Source organism: Elgaria multicarinata, chromosome 6 (assembly GCF_023053635.1).
Source record: "Elgaria multicarinata webbii isolate HBS135686 ecotype San Diego chromosome 6, rElgMul1.1.pri, whole genome shotgun sequence".
Taxonomy (NCBI): Eukaryota; Metazoa; Chordata; class Lepidosauria; order Squamata; family Anguidae; genus Elgaria; species Elgaria multicarinata.
The window spans coordinates 15,424,053-15,440,308 of NC_086176.1; the positions used below are offsets into that span (position 1 = coordinate 15,424,053).

At 40.1% G+C, this 16,256-nt stretch overlaps 1 protein-coding gene across 2 annotated transcripts in view; it reads left to right on the forward strand.

The window, feature by feature from the left end:
- Positions 1-14,071, forward strand: part of RNF38 (ring finger protein 38) — a 95,679-nt gene extending 81,608 nt beyond the window's left edge. For both annotated transcript variants that reach the window (XM_063129092.1, XM_063129093.1), the window contains 5 exons: positions 528-634; positions 2,344-2,428; positions 3,240-3,361; positions 8,080-8,179; positions 10,249-14,071. In XM_063129092.1, coding sequence (XP_062985162.1) covers positions 528-634; positions 2,344-2,428; positions 3,240-3,361; positions 8,080-8,179; positions 10,249-10,311 — 477 coding nt within the window. In that variant the 3' untranslated portion in view covers positions 10,312-14,071. The remainder of the gene's footprint in view (positions 1-527; positions 635-2,343; positions 2,429-3,239; positions 3,362-8,079; positions 8,180-10,248) is intronic.
- Positions 14,072-16,256: the final 2,185 nt, after the last annotated feature.

Below are 16,256 nucleotides of genomic sequence, written 5' to 3' on the forward strand. Positions count from 1 at the left end.
TTGGACTGGGAGTCGGGAGATCTGGGTTCAACTCCCCACTCGGCCATGGAAACCCACTGGGTGACTTTGGGCCAGTCACAGACTCTCAGCCCAACCTGCCTCACAGGGTGGTTGTTGTGAGGATAACATGGAGAGGAGGATTATGGGTTCCTTGGAGGAAAAAAGGCGGGATATAAATGTAAATAATAATAATAATAGTAATACATTGTACAGTAAGCATTCTGGTTCTGTTGTTTTATTGTTATTTCAATCAGAGGTGATTAGAATTAAGTACATCAAAATGTGCAGCTTTTGAAAATAGAAAGCATATTAGCCGTATGTTTCATGGAATTTGGGCAAGTTTATCTGGATGTCTTCATGCATCAATTTTTGAATGTCCGAAATTGCATTGTAGAGTCAAGGGAAAATATACTGTGGTGAAAACTCCTTTGCAGCCTGAAGATCTGACTTTTCTAGTGCCCCACTGGAATGATCTCATTTTACACCTGATTTGACTATTTCCCCTCCCCCCCCCTTGCTTCTTTCAGCCTTATCCACCTTTTATGCCTCGAAGACTCACAGGACGCAGCCGGTATCGATCCCAGCAGCCAATACCGCCGCCCCCTTACCATCCCAGCCTATTGCCATATGTGCTGTAAGTCTTCCTTTGTCTTAATAGCATACCTTATTCCTTGGCTTTAGGGTGGATCATGCAATTTTACCAGACAGGCAAGCATATACTGTATATACAGTTGTTCCCGAAAGGGCATGCAGTGTTTTAATACGAAGGGGAAGTGCCAACTATTGTCATTTAAAATTTGGGTAAGTTTTATTTTATGTCCTGAAAGAATTACAGAAGGGCTCAGTCTTCTGGGAAGTTCTTCTACCCAAGCCCCATTGCAGTGAATTGTAGCCATGAAAGAGCAGCACTGGGTTCTTGTGCTGCTTCTGTTCTTTGAAATGAGACCTGAGTAGAAGTTGAACTTCCTAGAGGAGTGTTCCTAAGGTTTCTGAAAAAGCAAATATGTAGGGAAATTAATAAATTTAACAGCTTCTTTAAAAGAGTTGCAGGTGCTTTTTATTATTTGTTAAAGGCACAAACTGGCAATTGTCTGTAAGTGTTCTCTAATCATTGAGTGATCTGCTGTTACTGGAAAATGGAGTCTGGGGCCTTAGCTAGACCTAAGATTTATCCCAGGACCGTCCCGGGGTCGTTCCTGCCTGCTCCTGGGATATCCTGTGTGTCATTTACATGAACAGGGATGAGCCCGGGATGAGCACGGAATAAACCTTAGGTCTAGCTAAGGCCTTAGTGAAGGAAGCTAAAGAGGAAGCAGCTGAAATATGCCCAAGGACAGACGTATTGATGTGGCAGGAAGTTCTGGGTATGGTGGGGACGGACTCATGCACGGCCTAGGGATGTCCAAGTCTCCATATTGTGATCCTTTCAAGCTGTGCATATTTTTCTCATATTTTTTCTGTGTTTGGGTTCTTTCTAAACGTAAGCTTTTATTTCCCTAACAAATTTGAGCAAAGCCATTTTGGCAAGTCTTAGTATTCCGTCACCCTGTTAATCTATTAAATAGTCCAGTAGCTCTTATTGATGCAGTAAAGGTCAACCCAGTCCGTATATTATCTTTTGCTATGTATCATTTGGTATGTTTGTATTTTTTTTTTTTTAAATCAACTTAGTGAACTTGTTTACCATTCATTGTTTTTGCGGTTTTAATCCAGATTAAATGACTTGCTATTTTCATTCTCTTCTAAAAGCCAACCTGGATTCTAGCAATAGCCTGTTTGGGGAACACACAAACAATACATTTTCCCTTTTCCCATCAAGTGCAGAGTCCCTGTTTCCTTTCTTGGGGTCCTATTGCCACTTGTCTTCATATAAACATATATGAAGTTGTCTTGAACTGTGTCAGATCATTGATCTACATTATTTTTATCATGCTTGATATTTATGTTAATCCCACTGACTACTTTTATACTGTTTTGTATTGTGGCATGTTAATTTTCTTGTTTAAATTGGTTTTATTATTTTAACTTTTTGTAAGCCACCCTAGGTACCAGTACAAAAATGGCGTAAGAATTTAAATTTAAAAAAAACACGTTGTTTTGAAAACTTAAATTTGCAATTCTAAAACTGGATTTATACAGGAAGCATAAACTGTGGTGTAACGTAATGCATAAAATGGCAGGGGAGTCAATTTTGTTGTAGATTTATAACATAATGAACTGCATGACTTAGTATTAAACTAGAACAGAATTTAAATTCTTGATCAATTTTAAAAGGCTGCAGTACTAAATCACAATGCTGTACACAAGGCTAGCACTAAATCACAATGTTGGCTTTCTCCAAAGATCAATGCTTCCAGTGCCACCCACAGTTGGTCCGGCCTTCAGTTTTGAGCTGGATGTAGAAGACGGTGAAGTGGAAAACTATGAGGTTGGTTAATACTATATAGATACATGAAGAAGTATAGTCCATGGGACTTGATTATGTTTGAAATTTGTTTTCCAAACATGTTGGATTGTATGCAGTGGTTGCATGAATGGAAGGCAGCTCATGCAGCTGATCTTTTTTCCCCTTCCTCCCCACTCCTAGCCTCCCTGTAACTTCTGAGGGTTGGGGCGGGGGGCTCCTGAACAGTGGGTGCGGGGTGCAGCTGGTGGTGGGCAATCTGAAATTAGGTGGAAGGATCTTGTACCAGCGATTTCAGGTGACCCTCCCCCATTGGGTGCATGCACGCACAGACCTAGACAATTCCACCCCCACTGTTCAGGAGAATTGCCTGACCCTCTGTAGAAGGTTTCTGTAGGTTCAGGGGGAAGAAAAAGATTGGTTACATGAATTGCTTTTCAGTCAACTAACCATTGCATACAATCCATTATTACGAGATACTAATTGAAGATTGCTAGATGTATAAGCAGCAAAATACTTTCTCTCCCCCCCCCGCCCCCCAGAAATAAAAAAGCAATGCAGTTGTTTTTACCAGCATAGTTACACTGAGGGGTTTCTAGGGATTTCTTTATGCTTTATGCGAAATTTATATGCTTCTTCATGCAGGGCTATTCAAACCCCGCACTAAGAACAGTTCAGTGTCTCTTACATAAATTATGCAAATTTGATGATTTCTCCGTTTGCGTAATTCCGGTTTGCTGCTCATCCCATAATTGATTACATTAATTCTGTAATGTGAGAAGAAGCACTTGAAGTGGAACCATGTAGGTTTAAAAAAGGTGGGTTTCTTTTATAGGCACTGCTGAACTTGGCTGAAAGACTGGGAGAAGCTAAACCAAGAGGACTGACGAAGGCAGATATTGAGCAACTTCCATCTTATAGGTTCAACCCAAATAACCATCAGTCAGAACAGACTTTGTAAGTACTTCTTCTCCTTGTTTAGGTTTTAGTATGCAGTCACTTTACCCTGATTGGCTGGAGTCCTGCACTGCGAACAACTGTTGCATTCAATCTTGTTACCCTCTTAAAATTACTTCCCAGTAAAGATGTTCATTAACCCGGAATGTAAGATGTGCATGTGTTTTTAACCTCAATAATAATAATAATAATAATAATAATAATAATATTTATTTATTACCTGCCTCTCCCTTTGGATCGAGGCGGGGAACAACATTAAGTACAACAATACAATATAAATCAAATGCATTACACTGATTAAAAGAGCATGTAGAACCAATACAATATTAAAATAACAATCAGGACATCTTAAAATTCTTAGGTTTAAAATTCATCTGGGTAGGCCTGGCGGAAGAGACTAGTCTTTATAGCTGTCTTAAACTCTAAGAGAGTATTAAGTTGACAAATCTCCTCCAGCAGGCCATTCCACAGTTTATTTATTTATTTATTTAATTAATTACATTTATATACCGCCCCACAGCCGAAGCTCTCTGGGCGGTTTACAACATTTTAAAATAGTAAACATTAAAAGTATACAATTTAAAAACACACACACACACACACACACACACACACACATAAAAACAGTATAAAAACAACAGTATCCATTTAAAAACAACAATTGTGGGGTCCATTAAAAACAAACTTAATGTTGTTAAATGCTGTTAAAATGCTGTTAAAAATGCCTGGGAGAAGAGAAAAGTCTTGACCTGGCGCCGAAAAGATAACAATGTTGGCGCCAGGCGAGCCTCATCGGGGAGATCATTCCACAGTCGGGGGGCCACCACTGAAAAGGCCCTCTCCCTTGTTGCCATCCTCCAAGCTTCCCTTGGAGTAGGCACTCGGAGGAGAAGAAAAGGTCCTCTGGGTAACAGTTGTCAGCCTACTTTTGGCTGACTGGAGTAAACCCCTCCCAGAGGACCTGAGTGTGTGGGATGGATTGTATGGGAGAAGGCGATCCTTTAGGTAACCTGGACTCAAACTATGGAGGGCTTTAAAGGTAATAACCAACACTTTGTACTTCACCCGGAAACTAATTGGCAGCCAGTGGAGTGATTTTAATGTTGGCTGCCATATTTTGAACTAGTTGACGTTTCCGAATTAGGTACAATGGTAGCCCTATGTACAGAACGTTGCACGAATAGAGCCTTGAGGTTACCAACGTGTGCACTACCGTCTGTAGATCTTCCAAGTGTAGGAAAGGGTGCAGCTAGATTAACAGCCAAAGCTGATAGTAGGCACTCCTGGCCGTCGCATCTATCTGAGCTGTCATTTGGAGTGATGGATCCAGAAGCACCCCCAAGCTGTGAACACAGTCTATCAGGGAGAGTGTAACCCCATCCAGAACTGGTTGACACACCTCCAAACCCAGGTTAGAGCCCTTGACACTAAGCACCTCCATCTTGTCTGGATTCAGCTTCAGTTTGTTTTCCTCATCCAGCCCATTACCGCCTCCAAGCATTCATTCAGAGGAGACACACTATCCTTAGCTGATGCTGTTATCGAAGGCATAGAGAAATATATTTGGGTGTCATCAGCTTACTGATAGCACCCTGCCCCATGCCTCCAGATGATCTCTCCCAGCGGTTTCATGTAGATGTTAAACAGCATTGGAGATAGGATGGCACCTTGTGGTACGCCAGTGGTTCCCAAACTTTTTCAGGTAACCGCCCCCTTGGTTCCACAAACTCATGCCCAGTGCCCCCTACCCTACCCTATAAAAATCATTATTCAGAATAGCGGTTTTCAACGACCCACTAAGGAAGATAATAACAATAAAATTCAAAACAGTAACAATTAATTGAATATTTATTCAAAATCCAATTACATTTTTTTAGTTTATTCAATTAAACATAATTGATGAACTTGATCCAGTGATATCTTTTCAAAGTCTGATAGTCATTTAGCTATCAGATATTAGATATCACATTTGGTAACTAGGGTGGAGTACCTCACTATTCTGTAAATTCTTAATGTGAAGGATGGGCGTGATGAAGTGATACCAGTTTCCCAATGTCTGGTTTAAAGTCACTTTACATGAGGCACCACATTTAGTAATCTGGATTCGATTTCTTTGGTGGGAGAGAAGAAGACAGACAACACTAAAACCACCTTACACCAAATACGATGTTAAAAATGCAACCAGGAACTTCTGAACAGGTAGCGATCAGAAATTTCCTTCTGTAACCAAAACTCCTGGTACGATTTCTTAAACTTTGGCTTCAACTGAATGTCATTTTGTAGCTCAATTGACCCCTTTAAATGGGAAGCACCTGTCGGAGATTTGCTCGGGGAGGGAAAAGAGAGCAAATGCCTGTTTTGCAGCCGGTGTGGCGGGGCACACCAAGCAGGGTATGTCTCTTCATTAGTGTTTTGGTGCTTTTGAAACATTTCAATTCACCGTTAAAAGGACTCTTCTTAAACGGTATTAATACATGTGTGGATTCTTCCCCTATATGGCTTGGGACCAAACTACCTTCTCCCATAAAAATGTCCCTGGGTTTTAAGACCTTCTGGAGAGGCGCTTCTCGGAAAAGACCACCTCGAGTGCCCCCCTGCCTCCCCCTTGCCTCTTAACGCCCCCCTATGCAATCCCACCACCCCCAAGGGGGCGGTACCACCCACTTTGGGAACCACTGTGGTACGCCATACAACAGCTCCTTTTGTTAATAAGTATCTCCTATTAGAGATACTTATTAACAATTGAGCTGAAATCTTAAACATGGAATTTTCAGCTCCTTGATATTTTGATTCAAATAAAGACTTCTTCCCATCCAGAGAGTTGCATAGCTAAGGATCATTTTGGATGTAAGAGGTCGTATAGTTGCTGTTCCTTATTTCCCCTGTCTGATGTCAAAAGGGTTGCATTTTACAAATTTGAAACATTTCAGAAAAAAATTCTGTAGCATAAACAGGTGAGAAGTTATGCATATTTAAATGTGGCAAATACATAATAGCGTGGTACCCATATTGGTGATGTCATCACGCAGTCCCCCACCACTGGAATTTTGTAAGACTCACTTTTCTGAGACATTTATGTCATATATAAATAAAAAATATTCACTAAGCTTTTGCACTCGCTGGGATAAATAAATCCTGCCTGGTTCTGGGACTAAATGGAACAGCACTGAATTGGGTGCAGGAGCCAGGCCATCCCCTTATATGACCAGCCCTGACTTCTGCATTCTCAGCAGGGTTCATTTTGCCAAAAGCCCCTCTTCCCCCACATGTCAGATGGCTGCCTGATTTTGAAACATGCAAGTTGCAAAATCAGAATGCCTTGTTGCATGAGGTACTGCTTTTTGAAGAGAGAAAATGAATGTCCCAGTAGGTCCATAGAAAACAAAGAACTTGCTTGAATTATGATCACTATCCACAGAAAATCGGACCTTAAAAAAAAAGTACTGAGCCGTGCACTATTTCTGTAAAGAAAGCACTTTCAAAGTATTAAAGAAATCGGCATTAAAAAAATAGTCACGTAATTCTCATCGAGATATGAGCTTCCATAACAAGAAATATAAAGGGATAGGTGGGAGAAGATGTATCTGGTCTCTTTGACTACAGATTCCCATTTATGCAAGAATATGAAAAGTAACCACTGACTGTTTGCATCAGTTTTGCCTGGTGAATTGTGAGGTGGGGTGGGGCGGGGTGGGGTGGGGTGTGATATTTGCCATACTGCAGTGAACCCTAGTCTACAGTGTCTTGGTCTGAAGTGGTGAATACCACTTCTCACCACTTGAGGGTATGTTCAAATAACATTCACAGCATAGAACTGGTATGGGTAAATCATCTCTCTCTCCTTTACTGCTTATAAAACAATAGAAGAATTGGATTTTGGCTGAGAAACATCGCACTTCTCTTTTTCTCAGTAGTCGCAGGATCACTCCATCTTCCAGTCTGAAGCCAGAGAGTTGTCAAAGATCTCTGCCACTTACTTTCCCTGCATAACATATATTTATTTTAATTTCTCTAATGCAATCTCCGATATTGACTGTTAGGAGAAGCAACACCCCACCCCCGCCAAACCCTGACTTTCTGGTAGAACTGGTGTTGATGCTAGGAATATAAAATGTGAACTGGGAAATCAACCGTTCATATTTCACCTTAGCCCCGGATTCACTGGATGGCCTTTTGGCAAGCTGTTATATCTTATTCTTGACTATTCCATCTAATATTTTACAGGATGGTGGTAAGGTTTGCTGAGATTGCATATGCGAAATGCTTTGAGCACTCTGAGCACTATATAAATAAGCATTATGAGTAGAGAGGCTTCTTTGCTGTGGATTAGTATCATTAAAGATACAAACGTCATTGTTCGAGGAAGTCTTCCCTTGATGACCAGCCACGGTTCATGTTGCATTTTGCTTTCTAAAAAATGTATCTTAATGTGTTTTTATTCTGTTTTTATTTTATCTTATCTTGTACACCACTCCGAAATTTTGAATGGGGAGAGGTGTAAGGAAATAAATAAATAAAGGACTTGTTTTACCTTTTCTTGCACCGTACAGTAGAACTGTAGTCTGTTTAAAAATAACAGCAGCAAATGTGGCACTGCTACATCCGCATGTCAAAATACCTGCATAGAAAAAGGCTTACATTTTCTGATAAGTAAATTAAAACCAAACCAAACCGTTGTTGCTTTTGTTGAATAAGGTATTCTCCTATCTCTCTTCTAGGTGCGTAGTGTGCATGTGTGACTTTGAGTCGAGACAGCTACTTAGAGTTTTACCATGTAACCACGAGTTCCATGCCAAGTGTGTTGATAAGTGGCTTAAGGTAATATTCTGCTTTTAGGGGGGGAAACCTGCAAGATTCAAATGTTTATTTTCAGGCATGTCAAGGAATACTCTTGGGTTTTGCAGCAATATTTCTCACTATAGCAGCAGCATTATTTTTTTTTAAAAAAATGTCTGTATGGATAAGGCTAGTGAATTGTCCGCCCTACTAATAATTATTTAATTGTTGTTGAACACAAAGCTCTAACTATATGCTTCCCCCCAAATCTATGCTTTCAAGAATGTTACTGAATATGAAAAAAATAACCTAATTTGTTTTAAGGTTGAGAAGGAGCCAACAGGAACAAGCAGTATCATGACAGACCAACAGTGTAGACAAGATGCAAAATATGGAAGTATAATTAAAGTAGGAAATTAATGAATTTCAGAGAATGTACTGAATTCTATTGTGTCATTGCAGTGGTAAATCCTAAAACATCAAAACTGCAGAATCTACTAACATCTTTTATGGTGAAGGCTATTAAACTATAACCTTGGTTGCTCTTAAATCATATGGTGACACTTTTGCGGAGATTTCATTTTTAAATATTACCACTAGATACAACATTTATTTCTCCCTAGCACAGACTCCAAGTAGCAGAGAACTGTAATTATAATGACTCGTGTTTTGCAATGGTTTCCATATCAATTTTGTACATTGACTTAGATCCCAAGTACCTTGTGCAGGCAGAAAGGCACTTCCATTAGTGAAAGTAGAGGTCTCTATTTTTATTTTTATTTTGCTGATTACCCCTTGCACCATGTCACAAGCTGTTCTGGAGGGTCTCCCAACCCTCAGGAACAAAGTTGGAGCTGGAGAATAGAAAGTCCCATTCTGTGAGTAGAACAAGATCCAAGTCACCATTTTTGAAGAATCCCAAAATGAAAATGTATATTTGAGAACTTTAGAAAATGTTGCAAGAATGTTAGCCATAATGATATCTGATGTAACCACTAGAGGACTGAATGAAATCGTTGTCCCAGGGTGCCAGATTGCCGTTCCACTGTTCCATTATTTGTATATAGTGTAGGATCTGATTAATATGTCACAGCAGTAGCATTTGTAACTGAATTCATAGGCTTGTGGTCAAACTTGAAATGTGCATTACACATTCCTTATGGCTGGCAGCTCAATGGAGAATAATTGAATCTGAGTTTTCACTGAAGCTCGGATGTTAATCATGTGAAGGGGGGTCTGCATGCCATCATGGGCAGCGCTGGTTCTCCATCCCTGGGTGGATGTCTGCAAGAGGGAAACCTAAGTGACTAAGGAGCTTTCCCCAGCCTGGGGCCCTCCAGATGTGTTGGACTACAACTGCCACCAGCCCCATTTGCTCATGTCAGCTGTGGATGATGGGTCTGTAGTCCAACACACTGGGAGAATGCCAGGTTCAAAGCTGGATGTTGGGTTCAAGAACCCTACGCAATCAGGGTTACTGATCTCATGGAAGCCTACATGTGTAGAGAGGTCTGTGCGTGTGGGCTTCCTTTTTGCATTTTCATCTATCTGTGATGGCTTTTCTCACATATACAAGCCATCACTTGGAGCCTACAGTGAATGAACAATGAACGTGTTTGCCAAGAGTTACTCTCTTACTGTATGCTGATATAGAAAGGAATGTTTGCAGTCCACATTAGAAAGTAGTTCAATTAATCATCACGTTGCCTTGATGTATTGTCCTGAGCCCTGTTCCAGTGTTAAAATTGTTTCCCTGCGAAGGGTCTGCTTTCATCTTATTGATTTTAGGGAAGCTGTTACAGATGCTTCCTTTCACTTCATTACTTAATCACAAAAAGAAAAGCATGAATAAGACACTTTTAAAAAAGCCACATGACTGACCTTTTGGACAGATCCAATTAAAGTCAAGTAGTTAAAGCGTATTAATTTCTCTGAAATGTCTTTTGAGTTTAATGTGGCTTCTCCCCCCGACCTATGGTTGGTTATATTGTAGCGGCACGTGTCTCAGTGTGTAGTGTAACTTAGTACATGCTTTTTTCTACATTATTTTGCGTGTGGTGCTGTGTGATGGTAGCTCTGGCGATTCAATAAAGCCTGTTTTTATTTTCTAGGCAAATCGCACCTGCCCTATCTGCAGAGCTGATGCTTCAGAAGTACATCGTGATTCAGAATGACCAGTCTAAGAGCACAATTCTACTTTGGGTGTTCCTAGTCACATGTGTATATATATATGAACTCTCCATTGAACTTAACCCGTGTGGCTTTCAGCCTTCCCTTTACACAAAAGGGTCAATGGACCTCTCTTTGCACTGTGTGATTTAATCAACTATAAAGCTTATACTTAGTCTTCACAATTATGGGATTGTTATACTAACTGTGTGATTGGAACTCCAAAGATATTTTTTTTTTCTTTTAGCTTAATTTCGTGTGTGCACTAACATTCCCTGGGTTTTGTGTGATCATTCCGAGTGTTGCTGCGAGATTACAGTGGAACGTAATCCAGCATGTGCTTTTATATTAAAAATGAAAAGAAAAGTGGGAGCTCCAAACAATATAGCAATCTACCTTATATAGAGCCTTCAAATACTGTGAGTGGGAATAAATGGTGCGGGGTGGTTGCGTTGATCGCAGGGTGTGTGTGTATGCGGGTGAGCAAGTGTTTGGACGGTAGTGTGCAAGAGGACTTATATACCAGCATGTACTGAGGATGTAAGTGTGTAGTATTAATTATGCTGCAATGTATAATCTTGTGTGTTATTTAAACAGTACTAGTACTGTACACTGGTTTCTTTCCTTGTGTTTGCAGTTGCACACTGAATGCTAAGGGTGCAGCAATTATAGACATTTGGTATTCCCCCTGCCTACAGTTAATAGTATAAAAGGGCCTTTTTGCTCTTATTCAGAGAAATATTATGCTTCCCATTAATTGGAGATACTATGTCCGCCATTATAGAACATATTGAATTCTCAGTTACTAAAAATAATTAGCCTTGTTTTTAGGCTGCTGGAATTTCCACATTTTTTAAATGTGCAGCTCACTGCTAACTTTATAAGGAGTTGCAGCATTGCACAGTCAGGTAGCAATATTAAATATTCTCAACTGGTGACTGACAGTTAATCTCCTCTCTTCCTTCTTAAATTCTTCCAACCAATATTAGTTCTTTTCTGTTGAATTTTGAAACTGGGTTTTATTTGAAAAAGTGAAGATGTCTTTTGGTTTTTTTTTATCCATTTTTGTCCATAAAAATTTAAAGTGAGAGGATCTTGGAGAGTCTGTGCAAATGTTGGCAACATACCCGCTTAAATACACAATTTAGCATACAAACGCTGGCACTAATTCACATTCCTTGCCATACTCAGGCAAACATGTACAATTAAAATAACTTAAAGAGAGAGATCCGGTTCACATGTAATGATGACAAATGGTGGGTTAATTAATTAATTCGCCATGGTGTATGCCATGTACATTCTGCAGCCATTTTGAATATTCAACCCCTGTTGGGGTTGGGGGTTGCTATGTGACTTTCAAACTCAGACATTATGGGGCTGTTCAGACAACATGCTAAGCCATGGTTAGGCCACAAAACCTTTTTAATGGATAGTGAGCATGCTTAAACTGTGGTTATGCAGCAGCATGGTTAGGAATGGTTCACATGGCACGCTAAGTCATGGTTCACATGACATTGCTAAGCCATAATGTTTAGCTCAAAATGCTTAACTACTGTGACTTAGCATGTCATCTGAAAAGGGTCAAAAGTTTAATCTTGGGTTAAGCAACTTATAGTTAATCTACAATTAGTAGTTAGGTTAACTATGGGTTGTTTAACTCATGATTAACTGGGTTCAGAATAACTTTACATAGCAATCCCCAATTGGGGGTTAAATATTCAAAAAGGTTGCAGAACATGGCTGGCACATCCTATGGCAAATCAAGGGGTAATTAACCCATGATTTGCTGCCATTACATGTGATCAGCCTGAGAGAGGGAACCAAGTCTTTAACCTTGTGAACAAAATTAAACCCTTAGCACTTTTTTTAGAGCTAGAACATGTGGTTTTCCCCACCTCAGCCATGGTACCATGTTAATACTTTACTGCCTGCCAAAAATGTCACAGGATAAAGTTTCTAGCCCGCTGTACATGGTAGCAGGCTTTTATGTGATGTTGGGGCTTCCTCAGTGTTGTATGGATAGTATGAAGAATATTCAAGAATGGGCTGGTATATGAAATCAGTGGAAAAACTACTAAATGCTGTGAATCTGGAGTTGACCTCCTTTCAATTGCCTTCTGAATAATGTATTGGGGAAAATTGGCATCATTTGACATTTCAAGTTTGGCGTTTTTAACTTTTTTCCCAGTACACAACTGTCTGCACATGACTACCACGTATCTCTTGGAGAAATACACTTATTTGTGGATTCTTTTGCTTTTCTCCTACGTCTTCAGCACCGTAACGTTCAGGTTGCAACAGCACAAGCCCTGCTTCTAGCAATATTGCTGCAACCTGCTGTCAGTTGGCTTTTAAGTTCCTTCTGTGTCCTTTCTGATGCTTTTGTATGCTGCTATGTGTCAAGTCTTGTTTATTCCTCCAGGACAGTGTTGGTTATGAATCATCCTTCTTTCTGAAGGCTCTGCTGACCAATCACAGCTTGTGGTTTTTGCAAAATTAAAAAGCACAATTCCCATTCCACCCCTTTTGTTTCAGATACGATTTGCCTCTATAGTTGCTTAGTCTGTCCTTTAGGGTGAAGAACTTAATGCTAATGAAGCAGTTTCGTATACTGTGTGTGGCAGATTTACGATGGTTACCATTTTTCTCTCAACGTGTTCTAAGGAAATGTCTCAACATGTCAAAAAGGTTAAATTGCACATAGTAAATTTTATTTTTTTAAGTAAACAAAATCGTGGGTTGGGAGGTGGGTGGAACGCCACACGTGTTTTACAGTACTTTGAGTCTTTTTTATATTGCTGGACAAAAGAATTTTTTTTACCTGTACAAATCTAAACGTAACACTATCCCAACTCAATGTCCACTGTCAAAAGCATAGAAATAAGGCACTTTCTTGTAACAGAGTGGCAAGGCACATAATACCTAATTCTGAGAAGTGGCTACTCAGTCCTGAATCTGGGTCCACATTGCAGGTCAGCACCTGGCCCTTAATACTCAGTTTCAGTTGAGCAAGACTATTGGTGGATGGAGAGGGCTGAAGTAGAAACTACTTTGGTAGTAAACTGAAGTTAATTGTTGCACTTCTGTAGCTGATCTCTGCTTTGAATGACTTCTGTTTGCATGGGACTCTTGCATATGTGTCTGGATTTGCTTCCTGTGGTTAAGTGTGATTGAGACCACAAATGCATGTGTTCTGAACCAGTTCGGGCTGGCTGCAATGGAATTCTTAACCCACTGCTGCTGGCAGACGAGAAGAGGATTCATGCTCAGCCATTAACTGCCATGTGTTATGCACATTTGTGCATCCAATTCAGGGGTGAACACTTTTTGGGGGGTCGTGGGACCATTTTCGCCCCCTGTGGGCTGCACTCTATAGGGCCCTGGAGGGGGAAAAAACAGTGGTTTCCTGCTGAAGTTCAATAGCAAACCACTACAGTGTGCTAAAAGGGTCAATTTTAGAACAAGCTAAAGTTGACCTTTTAAACTCTTCAAAAAGCACTAAAACCACCAGTTTCCCCCCTTGCTGCTGCCAAATTTGGTGGTGGGGGGCTCCATGTGGCTTGTGTGTTGCCCAACTCTGACCTAATTCCACAGCCCTCATTGATGCGTGACAGCACCAGATTACGTTGGGTAGCCTTTTCCCTTCTTCTCCCTACTTCTCCCACTAAAGGAAGGAAGAAAAAGTTGGCTTTATCATGTTGGCACTGCTGTGGTTTTATTTGCATGAATTGTCAACTTAATTTGAGCTCCTGGCCTTTTTTTTTTTTTTTTAAAAAAAAAAAATGGGTATAAAGTTCTTATGACTATCTCCAAGGTCTCACTTTGTGGCTTTCTTTACAGATTTTGTGCAAAGTAATTTCTTTTGTATAGAATTTATTTGTATAGTCTCCAGAATGTGATATTTGTCGCAGCTGTTAGCATTTCCAGCTCTTGTAATATTTGGAATTTACCAGCTCCTTTATTTTGCTTTCCAAAACTCATCACAAACTCGGTTACTGGTAAACCTACGTAAGAGAGCTGTGGTTCTCTCTCACCCTCTGCCCTTTTTGGTACCTTCAGTTACCTCATTTTACTATTTTGTGTTACAAATTTGCTAATGATTATGAAAGCTTATGGGTTTTGTTGGAATCATATTTGTCAAGTGTTTCCTTTAAAATCATACTCCATTGTATCATTTAACATGTAGTTTTAAATGTATTATAAATATCTGTAACCAAATCATTTGAAGGCTTGATAAATTTTTAACAAAATTTGTACATTTTTTATGAGAGTTACTAGTAATGCTTTACTAAGTAGTGCAATGAATTTTTATTTTTAATCCCTGTGCCCAATTTTGGAGTTGAGAGGGTTGTTCAGTAATAAATGTATGATGTACACTTATACAAGTTTGTGTTGTTTCTTCTTGTACTCGAAAACAGCATTAGCTCTCTATTACTATTGGACATCTGTCAGGTATGTTTTAATGTGGATGTCTGCATTGAGCAGGGGGTTGGATTTGATTGTCTTATAGACCCCTTCCAACTCTACCATTCCATGATTCTATGACATGTTCTATTAAGCCTAGAACTTTACATTCTGTTAACTAACATGACATACACACCCTAGTATATCTGTATTGAAAAATATAACTATAGGGTGAATTATATATAGGGGGCAATCCTATGCAAACATCCATTAGATGGTGACCTTAGTAATAGAGAACAAAATTGACTTTTGAATGTAAGCAAGTGCTGAAATCAAATATCATTTGCCTCTTATGTATGCATCACTGGAAACTTCATCATAGCTAAACTTTTTTTTAAAAAACCAATCTTTAACCATTTTGAGTGCCACATTACTTACGTTTTCCACCTTCGTGACATCATTTCTAAGATGGGGAAATGCAAACTGAACACAGTATCCCATAGCTGCACTGTAGATTTGTTTGTTCATAAGTACTTACATGCCATCTTTTAGGGTGACGCCCCCTCTCCCAAGGCAGCTTTCAAAAGATAGTCAAATATATACAAAGGATAATTTAGCCTGGTAATTCTTAAAAGGAACATTCCACTTCTGTAATGGATTTACAGCCCAATCCACTTGCAAGGCTTCCAGTCCAGCCCCGCAACAATCTTCCTTTTACCCACCTGCCTCTTCTCCAATCTGCCATGCCTATACACCAAGGTTGTTCCCAGCCCTTATGTCTTCCCCCACCCTGGTACCACCTTCCTCCTTGGATGGTCTGATGCCTCGTTCTGTGAAAACTGGTCCTAACGATGGAAAGGTGGCGCTTGAACAGCACTCCCACTCAGGTATGGCTGGACTGTCTTGACTTCCCTGTTTTCTGAAGCCCTGCACATCTGCATCATAGGCAGTAACTCAGCAGTCCAATGCTGCCTCCCTTTGGCCTCATTGATAGAGGCTGGTAGCTGGAGGAAAAGGGACTCTCAGATAGAGCTGTATCCAGGCATGATGGAGGAGGGCTTGACCATAGCTTTGTTTTATAAAAACATCATGATACTGGCAGTTGCATTTTCAACTTTTAAGTCAGGTTTTGGGGGGTGTTTTGCTCTGAAAACATCTTTGTTACTGAGTTACAGACTGCAGATGCTAGAAAGGTAGTTACGGAATGCTGCCATGATTATTTTTTATTCTCTGCATATAATAAGTTAGAACATCAGGAAGTTCAGGCAGGTCTCTTGGAGGACCTTTTCATATAACAAAAACATATCCAGCTGCATGTTGAAATTGTACAGTCAAGAATTCTACCTCACTTCTTTGTGCATGGTGGAATGGCTTTAACTTCTGCCACATATCTACCATGGGCTGAAGCTGAGTTGCACAATGGAATAGTTAATGTGTGTCATCTGATTAGCGTTTTATCACATGCTCATTAATGGCCACTCATGGATTTTCACCGGTCTTTTTCATGATGCTGTCCACCTCCTGCACGTGCTCCGTTCCTGCTCAT